This window comes from Lineus longissimus, chromosome 7 (assembly GCF_910592395.1).
Source record: "Lineus longissimus chromosome 7, tnLinLong1.2, whole genome shotgun sequence".
In the NCBI taxonomy this organism is placed as follows: Eukaryota; Metazoa; Nemertea; class Pilidiophora; order Heteronemertea; family Lineidae; genus Lineus; species Lineus longissimus.
Window position 1 is genome coordinate 7,312,968 of NC_088314.1, and position 14,682 is coordinate 7,327,649.

At 43.0% G+C, this 14,682-nt stretch overlaps 2 protein-coding genes across 4 annotated transcripts; one reads left to right on the plus strand and one right to left on the minus strand.

The window, feature by feature from the left end:
- The first annotated feature begins 1,156 nt into the window (after window positions 1–1,156).
- Window positions 1,157–5,915, plus strand: LOC135491305 (ankyrin repeat and SOCS box protein 8-like). 2 transcript variants are annotated; one of them, XM_064777081.1, is made up of 2 exons: window positions 1,157–1,409; window positions 2,630–5,915. In XM_064777081.1, the coding sequence occupies exon 2, from the start codon at window positions 2,755–2,757 to the stop codon at window positions 4,009–4,011; it is 1,257 nt and encodes a 418-aa protein (XP_064633151.1). In that variant the 5' UTR covers window positions 1,157–1,409; window positions 2,630–2,754; the 3' UTR covers window positions 4,012–5,915. The 2 variants fall into 2 exon arrangements, with proteins under 2 accessions (XP_064633151.1, XP_064633150.1); XM_064777080.1 differs by lacking the exon at window positions 1,157–1,409 and adding an exon at window positions 1,458–2,051.
- Window positions 5,916–9,538: 3,623 nt separating this feature from the next.
- LOC135491001 (protein rolling stone-like) lies at window positions 9,539–14,595 on the minus strand. Of its 2 annotated transcripts, none has more exons than XM_064776616.1 (5): window positions 14,369–14,595; window positions 11,961–12,226; window positions 11,207–11,444; window positions 10,706–10,822; window positions 9,539–10,323 (listed from the first exon to the last, which is right to left on the minus strand). In XM_064776616.1, the coding sequence occupies exons 2-5, from the start codon at window positions 12,156–12,158 to the stop codon at window positions 9,923–9,925; spliced, it is 954 nt and encodes a 317-aa protein (XP_064632686.1). In that variant the 5' UTR covers window positions 12,159–12,226; window positions 14,369–14,595; the 3' UTR covers window positions 9,539–9,922. The 2 variants fall into 2 exon arrangements, with proteins under 2 accessions (XP_064632686.1, XP_064632685.1); XM_064776615.1 differs by having other exon boundaries at window positions 14,274–14,595.
- Window positions 14,596–14,682: the final 87 nt, after the last annotated feature.

Genomic DNA, 14,682 nt, shown 5'->3' on the forward strand with positions numbered 1-14,682 from the left:
CTCACAACAAGATCACCTGGACAGTGCCACAACCAGATTGATGACATGGGTCAAAGGGGCACGAAGTCACAATCATCCTGACATCATTCCATGTCTTGACCACACAATCGCCTAGTCTGCGTCACGATCAACCTTACTTCATAATTTAAGAGACTGCATCATAATCTCTAGAGAGAGTTCGGCTGCGTCACAATGACCCAGCTGCCAATGAATACCAAAAAAGGCTTCGTTACGATGCCCTCCATGGTGGTGGTATCACAACCATCCCGACTCGCAATTAAAAGTAAAGTCCGACCTATTTTGATTATCATCTCAGACTGTGTCACAAACATTCTATCAGTATGATTGTACTATAAAGACTGCATCACAAAATAAATGACCTAACCTCATGATCAGTCGGGCATCCTGTCTTTCGATACAATGCCATCTTCATTTCGGGCATTAACAGACTGTATAACCACGCCACCATCCTCGGAATCAAACGGGGGACTGTCAAAACCGTCCTACCGGGAAGGTGGAGGCTCCACCTCAACCTCTACCGCCTCAAGTTCTCAACGATCATCTGATACAAAAGATCATGCTGACCTCAATGCAGGCCATTCTCACATCCCGGGTCTCACATATACGGACCTAAAGATTCTTGTAGGCCGACTGAGTAGCAATCAGCGGACCTAACTTTCAAAGGAAACGGTGTCACATCCAGCGCATGACCTAACTTTCAACATTTGGAGGAGTGGGCTCGCAAGTAGACTGACCAGCAGTCTATATACTTTTAGATAAATTTTTCAAAACAAGCGGTTTCCCCGGGCGGGGCCGTATCACAACCATCCTAACCTCATTTTCGGCATGTGCCACAGTCATCCTAGATGAAAATAAAGCTGTGTAACATACAATCATCATAGATAAAATGAGACTGGGTTTATACCGTAATTATTTTTGGGTATGATAATTAACCATCTCCTAATTGGTGTGATACTGATATAGACCAGTCATGCCAGTGACACGTGCGCCAGTTGGCATCATAAGAGGCGCGCGCGCGCCATCTCACAACCATAGGTCGCACAATCGATGGCAATTCTATCGATCGACTGATGCGAGTCCAAACGTGCATGCTTCTCATCGTGTGCATGATATATACCTTGGAGTGTATCGCAGCGCAAATATGCAAATACACCGTACATTTTATACTGGCAGCCTATATAGATAAACTAAGCCTTTGTCAAGCCTATAGCATTGACCATTAAATATTTTTGTGAAGGTGGCCTACATTTTTACATGTCGCTGGTGATTGTTGTGTGATCACATGGAAAGCAGACGACTGAGTTTGATCATCTGATATTCTGTGCGTATGGATTCATTCCCATTTTATTAGTTCGTGTACCCGATACATTCTACCAGCCAGGCCAGAGGTAAGTCATTATATTTGCGTATGCGGAATAGCCTTTGCAAGCTTGAGCTAATCGCGTTAACCCGCCTGACCTTGGATAGGCTTCGTAAGTGGGGAGGGGGATCGGGACGCAGAGAAGGGGCATAGAATTTTCATTGGCCTTGACTTGAGGGGTCTATGTCCATTATATCGCTCAAATGATCCAAAATAAATTGCTGTTGATTTATTAATCGTGTAGCGCCGTCCGGGCGCGTGCGTGACTAAATGGCGGGAATGTTGAATTTCGCGCCTTTCCATACTTCTCAGGCATGTGCTTATGGCCCAGGGGTAACACGTTAGGCGCGAAAAAGGGAAAAAGGGATGTAGTACGAAACGCCACGCATCACTATCAACTAGTGGGACAGGGTCATAGGAGTCGTTTTTCTCACATTCCTCCCCGCATACCTACAATTATCAACCCGGATTTTGAAACTCGAACACGAACCGAAACCCAGGACCGAAACTAAATCTAAAACTATGTCTATATCTGAAACCAGGAAAAAGGAATGAAAGTCTTTCTATGGGCGTCAGCTAGCCCAGTTATACCGACATGAATACCATCCTAGGACTACTGCTAACATACTTTTGTAGGGACGGGGACGAGATCACCTGCACTAGGCTTAATGTAAGTAGGTTTTTTGCCAAATGCTAATCCCGGCCCATACCATCCTGAGATTCCGGTTTTTGATACTCCTATACACGTACGTCTACATGTATGCAAAATATCGAGACGCGGAGTATATTGAAAACCAGTGGAGCCAGGGTGGACCCGTATCTGTTGATAGAATATAAAAAAGACACACCATTGTCATCTGTATAGGCCTATATGCGTGTCAGTCCTCCCAGGTGGTTAATAGGGAAAGGTTTCGAGTTCTTGGAGTGTTTCAGTTCGGCTGTCCGAACAGATAGACCTAACTTACGCCCCATTTGACGGTTCAGAAGCAATTACTATTCATGTTACCTGCGACAACAGCTTGAGAAAAATGGCGAATGGAGCAAACCTAGATGGTAAAAACAGTTGTCTTCAGAAAGGATCAGCCCTCACCTCGGACGCAGCGGACCGGATCGTCATGTCAGTCGCCATGAAGGGGGACGATCAGGATGACTAAATGGACCACATGGTAGTCTATAGACCCGGGAGTCTAGATCAGCCTGGCTGACTTCAAACGCATTACAGTCATAACTTTTCCCATTGTTTTTCAGGACTTAGAATTGTGATGGTGATGCTGGTAGTGGATTGAATGGTGACAGCCCCTACAACCCGGCAAAACCTTCCGCATCAAGTTACGAAGTTAAATTTTGGAAAGGCTTAACATTCGATCTTCACAATGGTTTCCGTAGCTGAAATGTCCGGCTCTGACGAGATGGGCCGCTCAGCGCTCCACCTCTGTTGTTTCAACGGACACTTCGCAGTGGCGGAGGTGCTTATTCAACATGGAGCGCCAGTGAACGCCAAGGACAGGATGGGAGCAACCGCACTCCACATGGCTGCTATCAGTGGCCATGCTAAAATCGTGGAGCTTCTCATTGCCAATGGAGCACAAATAGGGGCCAAGACTGTCAGTGGAGACAACGCCTTTGAGTTGGCCTACGACAAAGAACATTACGATGTGGTATCATGTATTTTGGACTGCTACAAAAGTGTGAGTCAGGTCGGGTATTGGTCCGCGTCCAATATTCTACTGGATGCTGTTAGGGCGTGCCATATTCCCCTTGCAATTTCAGCACTTTCTAAAGGTGCTGATGTTAACATTGGAGATGAAGCCAATGCTACTCCACTCCATATCGCCTGTGAGCTGAACAACGTGAATATGGCGACCCTGCTGTTAGACAATGGCGCGAGGGTCGATGTCATCAACTCGAATTTCCAGAGTCCCCTGCATTCGGCTTGCATGAATGGCGGACTAGAACTGGTCAAGATGTTGGTCAAAGGCGGAGCGAAGGTGAACGCACTGGACAGAGAAAAGTCATCCGCATTGCACACCGCATGCTACTTCCAGCAGAGCAGTGTGATCAACGTCCTTCACGACTATGGGGCAGATATCTTTTGCAAGGATGAAAAAGGGGTAACCCCCTTGTTCTCCCTGATTAGGAGTCCAATTAACTCCCCACAAGGGTTCTTAAATGGATTTCTGGTACTTCGTTATGACGTAGAGAGTGTGCTAAAACTGCTCTCCGATATGACCCCAATCGGCGTGGTGTACAAGTTGGAAAAACGAGTACTCCTCATTGCCATGATGACCGCCTGTGGTCACATATCTGATATCCCTCCTGCTCTGCTGACCATGCTGACCTACTATAAAGAGCTGGACAGCCTCTTCGCTATCAACCAATATGGCTTCCTTCTGAAGAAGTACACAGTTGATTTGGCGCTGAAGCAGTTTCATTTGACAAAGCTTGAGGAGTTCAAACAGCAGCCGCCGTCTCTTCTTGCGGCCTGCAGGATGAGGGTAAGGGCGTGCGTTTGCAAGCGCGGGCTACCAATAGAACCACGCATCCAGCTCCTCCCTGTCCCAGAGTCAGTTAAAAAGTACTTAAGATTTGAATCGGAGATAGAGCAGCTTACACAGTCGGGAACGGAATGATCTGTCTGTGTCCATGTAACTAACTGTAATTTAATTTAATTCTAAGGGCACTGTTAACCTGAAGCTTATATGTATGTACAATCATATCCTGAAGAAATCGGGGGTTAATGTTCGCTTCTCCCGCTCTGCACACAAACTGGGCTGGAGAAGCGCACATTAACAATGTACTATAGTCGTACTTTCACCTATCAAATCCCCGTGTCTTTTGCGCTTACACCTATGAATTGCCGTGTCTAAATAGACCCGTGTGTCAAATCCCCGCGTCTATTAGCCCCGAGCTCGATGGGGCTAATCGGGGGCGAATTTAGACCCGTGTTCAACACGGGTTTTTTGGTAGGTGGAATCTGAATAGACACGGCAATTGCAAGTTCTAAGATCCGGCGACAGATGGCGCGGTGTAGTTGCCTCGGTATTGTACATGCGCAATTCCCCTCCCAACGGGAAAGAAACACCCAGGAGAGCTCCCTACCTACAGCGCACCTGTCGCCGGGGCTATTAACCATTATCTAACACCACTGATGTGTAAGTGCGCCCCGGGTTTTTTGACACACGGCGAAGACACGGGTCTTGAAAAAACACGGGGTTTTATGATAGGTGGAACTATGACTATAATGGTAACTTTGAAGTTGCAAACTTGTATTCTATTGCAATGCTGACATGACGCCGCCTTTCTTGATGTTAGGCTTGTGATGTGTTACCTATCTTTGATTAAATGTAAATATTACGTTTTGCTGTTTCGTTATAGACATTAAAAATGACAGCAACGAAGCATTCTCTGAGCTGTCTATCATGACGTTTTTTCCGTCAGTTACAACACTAATGAATATTTCTTGACAGTGTTCAAAACGACGCACGAACGTACCATAGCAAATTACATGTAATATTCATGTTCACAATTTTTCATATTTTTGGCAGATACATTATCAACGAGCTCTCCTGGTCTTTCGGCAAAGTTACTTTTAAACAGTTTATATGGGGCATGATAATTATTGGTCTTTCTTCAACAAAGTTTTATGCATTACCAGCTATTGCGGGCCTGGCCAATCAAGCCAATTAGTGCACCTGCTTAATTGGTCCTGGCAAGCCTAATGGATATATGTCTAGGTATTTACTGGCAAAATTTGGAGTGATTTGGATGGAAATTCGATGTGTCCATCTATAGGTTGAAAATTTTGGTAAATCTGTAATGCTTCACTCGTAGCCCGTAGTGTAAATTCCTGAGAAAGTGGGTTTTGGGGGCTTTTCTAGCTGCGCTAGCTCCGAAACTATACATTTGATACAAACTCCCGACTTCAGACGTGGTTGATATAACTCTTAGGATTATATTCCCAAGATTTCAGCTTTATTGGAGCAAAATTCATAGTGTCCATAGGGGGGTTGAAAATTGGAGGATTTTCAATTTTTTTTCCCAACAAATATGCGAAAAATATTACTTTCCACCTAGAATTAATCAAAATTTCGCAAACTATCATAAAGTACTTCCTTGCAACAATCATTTGTGAAGCTTTCAAAACTTTTGGCTGATTTATTTGACCCTAAATCAGCAAAAACCAAACATTTTAGTGTTTGTATGCACCAATGCACAGGAGGCTAATTACCAGATTAATTCACACCTTTCCAATCTCAAACAATAGGAATGATGGAGTCTCCCTCTATTGAAAACAGAGTGTGCTAGGCCCGCAATAGCTGGTAATGTGGAAATATTTATCATCATATTATGAGTTAATTCGTATTTATTTCTCCTATTTATTAGAAATGTCAGTTTACACATTGTTGGTATTATTGTAATGATCTTATCATTTATGTTCATGTATACACGAAACTGATGATTAAGTGTTTCATCAAATATAAGAGGTTGATTTACGTTAGATGTGTATAGTTGGAATAAAGTTGATTCTGTCTAATCTTCTACTTGTGTCACTTTTTTAAATAAAGACATCGAAGAAAAGAGAAGTTTTGGGTCGAATGACCATCATAGGTAGTCTAAACCCCCATACTAGGTCGTAAAATATGGAGACCAAATCCACTCCATTGCAATCATGTTTGCCCTGGAAACGCGTGTATAACTCCATCTTGGTATAGTATGATGTTAAATGCTGAAGCGGAGGCCAAATCCATTCCACTGCAATCAGACTTGACCTAGAAACGCGTGTATAACTCCATCTTGGTATAGTATGATGTTAAATGCTGAAGCGGAGGCCAAATCCATTCCAATGCAATCAGACTTGACCTAGAAACGCGTGTATAACTCCATCTTGGTATAGTATGATGTTAAATGCTGAAGCGGAGGCCAAATCCATTCCATTGCAATCAGACTTGACCTAGAAACGCGTGTATAACTCCATCTTGGTATAGTATGATGTTAAATGCTGAAGCGGAGGCCAAATCCATTCCAATGCAATCAGACTTGACCTAGAAACGCGTGTATAACTCCATCTTGGTATAGTATGATGTTAAATGCTGAAGCGGAGACAAAATCCATTCCATTGCAATCAGACTTGACCTAGAAACGCGTGTATAACTCCATCTTGGTATAGTATGATGTCAAATGCTGAAGCGGAGACAAAATCCATTCCATTGCAATCAGACTTGACATACATGTAGAAATGTGTGCATTGTTTCGTCTTGGTATGTGCTGAAGCGGATGCCAAGTTGCAATCAGACTTGACCAAGAAATAAGTGCATGGCTCCATATCTTGGTAGTATTGATTTCGCGCCAAATCCATTCCATTGCAATCAGACTTGGCCCTAGAAATCTGTGCATCGCTTTATTCACGCGTAAAGCACGCGACCCAGGCAAAATATGTTTAAGACTCTGTAGTCTCCTGATTATGACCAATTTGACTTCCTAGCTCAAGCCTATAGTCGCCCTAGCTCCAGCCTATGTCGCCCTTTAATCAAACATGCATGAGCCTGTTGAGAAATATCGACTTAACCTGTAGATATCCTGAGGTTGTTCAGTAAATCTCGCACCTGACAAATCAAAAATGGATTGTGTAACAATAGCTGTGATCGTCAACAGTAATTGTTCGAACTGAGTGCATTTGTAACATACTCGAAATGAGATATTTCCAATACGACATATTGGGCAACAAACCGCCTGATAACGTGATAAAGTAAACCTTGCTCAAATTTGTTCACATTATCAAGATAAGGCGTCCCCAAATCTTATAGCACGCGAGACATTAAAGGTAGATTGTCAATGTTATATGATTCGGTAATCATCAATATTAAAACTGTCAACTTTTTATCATATCTTTATACTCAGGTATATGTTTTCACTGAGAATGCTATTTGACGCGATTTGTCTGAATTTCATGCGATTTTTCAAAAATCGATGCGTTATGAAATTCATGCGAAAATGCAACGAAAAATTGTATTTATCAGTTGGGTGCAGTGCGGCGTAATGACAAGGCACTGACTGCATGCGTTGTGACAATCGCATCCTGTGTATAAGGGCAGGTTTCCCACCGAGTGCGATTGCGACAACGCGGGTGTCACGGCTTTGCTATTTCAAACTTGCTTTGTCTTGCAATTCAGCATGCGCTGTGCGAGTCGAGCAACATCCCAACAACGGAAATCTAACCATTTGGAGGAGTTTGGGCATCGTTTACGTAAACGTACTGCCGCCACCCCGACCTGTCCGAATGCACATGTAAGTTTATCCAACTTATCTTACATGCTTACGACAATATTTGACTTTGAACTTGATATTTTCTTCTACGTGTAAGTGTCACGTTTGCTTTAATAATGTCGCAGCACAGACAGGTTGACCGGACATGACCATAGACAGAGATAAGGAATAGAGTCCTAGAAAAGAGCCGTTGAATTCTCAATCGTTCAGGAACCGTTATATTCCCAGGACGCAGAATTTCAGAGGATATACAACAAGTAAGAATAAATCACGTGCTGAAGAAGAAGACGGGACTATACCTAAGTATGTAAGTCGCAAGTTACTATGCGCTGTTGCTTTTCCGCTCGTTTAGTTGCGACATCGCAAAGAAATGACCTTTTTTGGTTCGGTTTGGTGAACCACTTGATAATGTAGCTGCTCTTTACAACTGTTGTTGGTGAACTGGTTGGTAATGGTTGCAGTCACCTACTTGATAATGACCTATACTTTATAATGCAGTTGTTGTTGGTGGTGAACTGGTTGATCTTTATGATTATGAGCTGTTGTCGGTGAACTGCTTCTTGCAACTATTGGTGGTGAACTACATTTCACATAATATTGCAGATATTGTGAACTGTTTGGTAATGCAGTTCGTGTTGGTGAACTGCACCATGATGATCAGAAGCTATCTTCGTGAATTATTATTGTTTGGTATATATTTGCTGATGTTGTTGGTAAACTGCTTGGCAGTGAATCTGCTATTTTTGCTGCTAGATGCAAGTGCATTGCTGGTGAAGAAATTGTTTGGTAGTAACAGGGCAAATTTCAAAACTCAAGGGCAAATGAGGTGACTGGTCAGTGCTAGAATCAATGCAGTCGCACACTTTTGAGTGTTGGACTTAGTTTCGGTTGTTGATGTAGCCTATACTCCAAGTGCAACACGTGTAATATTCAGTTATCATTTCAGTTCAGCAAGACGGAAGACAGGCCACGGTCAAAGATGACGGACCCTGCAAAGAAAAGCCGGAAGTGGACAAAGCTCATTTCCAGGCTTCTAACACACTTCAACGGCATCGAAGCTGTCATCCACGATGGTGATGGAACAATTGCAATCAATTTTGACAGCATTTTCAACGTCCTGGCAACGGAGAGACCGGCGCTCAAGAAATATAACGTTCAACGACAGTTCCAGAACTACAGCAATGGTGGCAGTTGGCATGACTTTGAGTGGCACGTGTCACTAATGGCGCTGGTCAGGTTCGCGTTCCACCATTGCGATGATTTTCACCTCTGCGAAATGATGTGTCACGATTTGGTGAACTTTTGCATGAAAGTTGCAAACTATGAAGTAGCGTACCTCAACTATGATGGCATTATTATGGGTTTTGTCAAAATGCATCTGAAAAATATCACACCTTATTTTGAATTTCTCTACGGCGTCTGCGAGGCAGACATGGTTGCCTGGCTTCAGTTAGACTCTGTTTATCATCTGTTACGGAAAGACTCCAAGCCGGTCAAAAAATACAACATGCATCGCCAGATTTCTAACCACCGATATGGAATACGAAAATGTGGCTCAAAATATTCCATGTCTCTTCTCTCGTTGCTTAGGTACATATTTTATCACCAGGACCATTACGAATTATGTTTTGATATCAGTCATGATATCCTTGACCGTCTTTTAGCTCATTCTGGTATCGCCTATAGAAAGCCAATATTTCTGGTCACGCACACGGATATCGAAGGTGTGTCCGCCATGTCTAAGGATTACGGCGAACCTATGGATTTAACACTGTGACTCTTTTATAGCACCCCATCTGTCATGGCACCCAGCCTCGTCCCAAATCATTGCGCCTCCGCCAATTCCCGACAAACTCTTGCAAAATGGAAGTAAGGAATAAGGTGTGTATGATATATATCGATGAAATACATTTTTTCTGAATATTCGTGCTCTACATTTTTATTACTTCTGTGTTGGAGCCACTCTTCTCTATGATTGCCTTACAATCATGCTCATGATATATACATGTACAGTGCTACACGAATACTTCTCCAACCAGTAGTTAATGAATAGCAAGACCGAAAAAACACACATTCATCGCGAGGAATTCCTAAAAGTTTGTATTCGCGAGGAGGCCAAATCCCAATATCAGGACGTAATCATGTGGCTAGACATGACTTCTTAAGAGGCGAAATTTAAAAGTCGATACAATTCTTCTGCGGTTAACCCTTAACCTGACTACTGCATATGTGTGAACGAAGGTAGTATATACGAGGACCGCAGCCCATACCTTTAGATCAATTGTCAATCATTTCATAAGCACATACAGGGACATCATTCTCCTCCTCCTCCGAGTCCTTTTCATACAAGAGTCCATTTAATTTATCCCTGCCGATGGAGAGTCCCCACAGGAAGAGAGTAGCAACAGGTGTCGCCACCAGTATGGCCAATATCGCTATCAATGATGTCTTCCGTGGATATCGCCAATCCAGCACTTTATAAATATACGGCAGTCCGGTTGGACTTTTACCACCTGCTATTGCATAGATTGCGTTGAATATAAAGTACACGCCGGAATACATCATCGGGTAGAAGATGTGTTGTATCCTGAAGGGGATGTGGCTCAGTATGACGTCAACGATGACGTAGACAGTGTTGATTCCGTGAAGATTAAGGTCGATGAAATGTGGGGTCCCACCTGAAAAGAACGATTGAAATGATACAATTTAAGTGTCAGAAAATAGGAATGCGGTCGCTAGAATGCCGGCATTATTGACAAACTGTGTATCTAATTGAAACCGGATAACACTAGTCCCATACCATGTTCCGTGTCGGGCAATGAATTCCTTACCTCATATCTTTACTTAACATATCATATGCCATGGGATTTTTCAACCATGTGATTGTCAATGTCGTCCCCACGAAAACGATAATAAAAAAACAGATCCAAGTTACATGAAGTCTCCTTCTCCCTACATGTTCTCGTCCGCTTACTCATCCGCCACGCCTAACATAGGGCATTTTCACCCTGTATAACACATTGGTTGGCAGAGTATAAGTTATGATCTGTAAGTTCTTACCCTCATACTGCAATAACCAATAACCCGATGTGATAAGACAGGCAATTGGCGAGTAGAGACTATAAAACAACCATATGATACGGAATCGTATGGGCATTTTCGGCAAAACCACGGCATCTAAAATGAATTACAAGTAACTGATTCATCTTTGATATATTAAGAGACAAAGGTAAATTGTGATGGCATCTTGTTCCATTCGGGCGGGGCGGCTCGATCAACGATCTTTCAACAGCGCGAAAGTGGAAACGATGATAGGCAGGTTTCGCAACCCTGGGCGTAGCCAGCGCGGGTAGGGGCAAATGCTCTCCCAGAAGTCACAAAAAAACGTGTTTTTTACCATGACTTAGGCCGAAAATATTTTGGTCAATTGTACATGTAGTATCTTGGAATCTTGAAGTACAGCGGATATAAAATGGCGGTCTGTGTTGGCAGTCACAGAACGGCGCCATCGATAAATCTAGTTCCGGGGCTACGCAGGAGTCTATCGTCATTACTATTTACCTTTTCTCATCAGGCTTTCATCATAATAGTAGTGTATGGTGAATACTGCTAGAAGAATGGCAGTCACTGTCATGAGGGTTTGGTTCCACGATGTTAAAAAGACAAACCATCGCACAGCGTATTCCGGTTTGGTGTACCATCCGTTGTAGTCGATGGCCCCACTGCATATCAAAATCACCAACCAGTAAATCGCTGCAAACGCCCTGTATGTGATGTAAAACCAGGGGTGGAAGTGCCACTGAAAGCAAAATATTATATACACAACTTCGAAATGACCGAAAAAAAGTGCTATAGAAGAGGATTTGGATTATTAATGAAGAAGGATCGCACCATCACTTAAGGGCTTATTCAATTCGGGTGTTTTCCCGTTGCGAAAACCTTTGGCCCCAGCGGGTATTTCCTGGTGAAGGCAATAGTGAGTTTTCGCAAATCCCCCGAAACTCCATTACATCAAAATATCATCAAAAGACGCCAACTGCACCCGCACTATTGAGCCGAGCGTAATTACTGGCGGTGGGGACTGCAGTGGGGAAGTGCCCAAGTGGAATCTGACCTGTCTCGTGTAATTTTTATGATTAAAACTCCAGTGCTCCAGCGTTTCACGGAAATGCCACAATGGTGGAAAGGGGTGCCCGATGGGGCTGACGTTCCAATGACGGCAGATGCTAAAACTAGCAATTCATTACTCCTATATAGAAATATTGCTGAGAAGTACTAGTATTCAATGTTGATGTCAAAGGGATTTCTATCTTACCTGCGGTGTGACAAACACCATCGGACGAGGATGATCAAATCCGAATTGGGATAGAGAACACTTGTTCCCAGGGCAGCAAAGTTTGTTGGTCATGACTATGCTTTCAATTTTTTCGGGCCCATGTCCGAAGTTGTCTAGATTGAGAATATCATTTGAGTGTAGTGATGGTACGCCCTCGTGCAGGATGGAGTTTCGCATGTTCTCAGTGCAGAATGGGCAAGAGTCAACCTTTCCATCGCGCTGAAAATCGCGGATCCACCGACAAACTGAAACGTCGAAAACAGACTATTGCGTATTATTTCATAGTTTCTGATGGGGTCACCCGGTTACTTTCGGATGTTTATGCAATTAGCTACCCTTATTTAAAGGGATCGTTCAAGTCGGAGACACCAGGTGTGATGATTGTGCTTATGCAACGACAGGTGGCGCCACTATTAACCTGTTCCATATTTTGCCATTTTCGTATGTACAAGGTCATCCTAGCATGGTTTTCAATATACATGTACTCCGCTTGTCGGTATTTATTTTTTATATGACCCTAATCTCAGGATGTTACGAGGTGTAAATATGCGAAAGAATCCAGTCTGTGGTGAACAGAAGGTAAGATTCTGCTGCCTCTGGTGTCGACCACGCGAACTATTCCAGGCAACATTTTGTCCCGAAATGAGTTTCTTCAACTATATTTCTGAATTTCCCAGGCCTTAAGGGTTAATATGTATACAGAAGCGTTAGACAGCCTGTGGTGTAAAGTACAAAAATCATTAAACAAGCACGACGACATTGTAGTTCATGGCGAGTTGGGGAAGAATGACAACAGATAATCGCTTGTTCAACGCAGGTGTCGTGCATATGCCGCCTACGGAGTCATCACTGCTGTTGTCTCCTGATTATCAGTAGAATATGAACGCAGGCTATATGATATCCTTTATTGACCCATTACCGAAGACCAGGCCTGAATTCAGTAACTGAATGCTTTGGCATGATGACACGCAAAATCACCACTCGGGGGCTTTTCAAAAACTAGCTCCAAAACTAGCTCAGTGAGAATGCATATATGCTATCGCTACTTTCCCAAAAACACTTTGATGGGATTGAACATTTGTCACGTTGGTAGGGGAAATGTATTTGTTGTAATTAATTGCCACTTTCACAAACAAAATAAGTTTTTAAATGGTAGCGATGCACATCGCTTGAATTCATGAGTTGTCTTTGATAGTGATGTCTTCGCATTTCACTTGTTCAGTTCTGTTTTGGTAGTGATGCTTTGGTGGTGATGCGTGCGTATTTCTCACTTTCCCGAATTGTTTTTGATGTAGAGATTCTTTTCCAAATTATCTTTGGGAAAGCGATACGCACGCATTCTTCTCTATTCTTAACAAAAACGAAACACCGATTGAATTAATGTGTTCGCTCAATTATCTCATCAGGAGGAAATCAGGGTTCGCTTCTCTGGCCCTGCCCCTGATTACCTCAGGATGAATTATCTGTGCGGAATGTCAGTTTGAATGTAAACCCAAACATGTAACGAAACCATGCAGTTGGGTGTGCTTTGATGCACATGTTCGCTCATATCAATTTAACCTGCCTCAATATCATAAAACCATGTGCGAATAGTTATGAATTCATGCATTACACGCATTGCATTTAGCGATAAATATATAATAATGCAAATTAGGTAATTAACAGAATGATTTAACATACCCGTATTTGCGGGGATTTTTTTTAATTCACCATATAGTTATTGCGGGATGGTGACTTGTATGAGTATTAATACCACATGCCAGTGTATTTTCGAAAGGGCACTGAATGGTTGTCAATAAAAAACCTTAACAGTGTGAATATTATGGCAGTATATGTTTGCTTGTAACCTTAGGAAAACTTGTGAATGTAGGAGTCAATGAACTGGCTTTGTGGGAACCGACCCGAGGTGGGTTTAGGCCGGTTCCGATGAACCCGCACCGTGTAAAAAGCCCTAATTGGAGCTGAGCGAGTATCAGTGAGGTGCATGGTTCTACCGCCTCGAAACATCCACGTTCTTTTAGCCGCATTCGATAGAGGTCCTTACTTCGCATCGGATCGTCACCGGATGACACGTCCAATCTCTGGGGCCAGCGTGTTCGAACGAGCACCCTGATATTCAGGGTCATTAAATATCGAGAAGCGGAGTACATACATGTATATTGAAATCACTGGTTGTGACCAGGATGTCGCACGGATTGCACCGCGCCATTCACCTTGTGTATAATTTAAAATGAATGAGCAAAATCTAGGCCTATAAAAAATCGAATATATGATTGCAAGGGCATACCATACCTTAAATTTGATCCAGGGGTGTATGTTTCGACCAGACAGTTTTCTTAAAAACAGTAGCCGATTTTTATAGCCCAGAGGTATCCAAAAATCCTAACCTTTATACAGAATACTACAAAATAATCTGGTATTGGAATATTAACGCTGGCGCTGTCGGGCGTATCCGATTATCGAATTATTGCACCAGCTGCAATTAACTAAGATATATACTATCTCGGGACTGTCATTTAGCACCTACACCTGGTATAAACCGATGTCGTCAGGGTGTGCAATCACGGTCCTTGCCATGGGTCACTTTAATCTCTCGTTGAGCAGCTGGCGCTGAGTGAGAACAGCGCCGGTGTCCAGAGACCATATATATAGGTCACGTGATCCCTCGTTAAGTGGGTAACTTTAAGTCGAGTGAGAACAG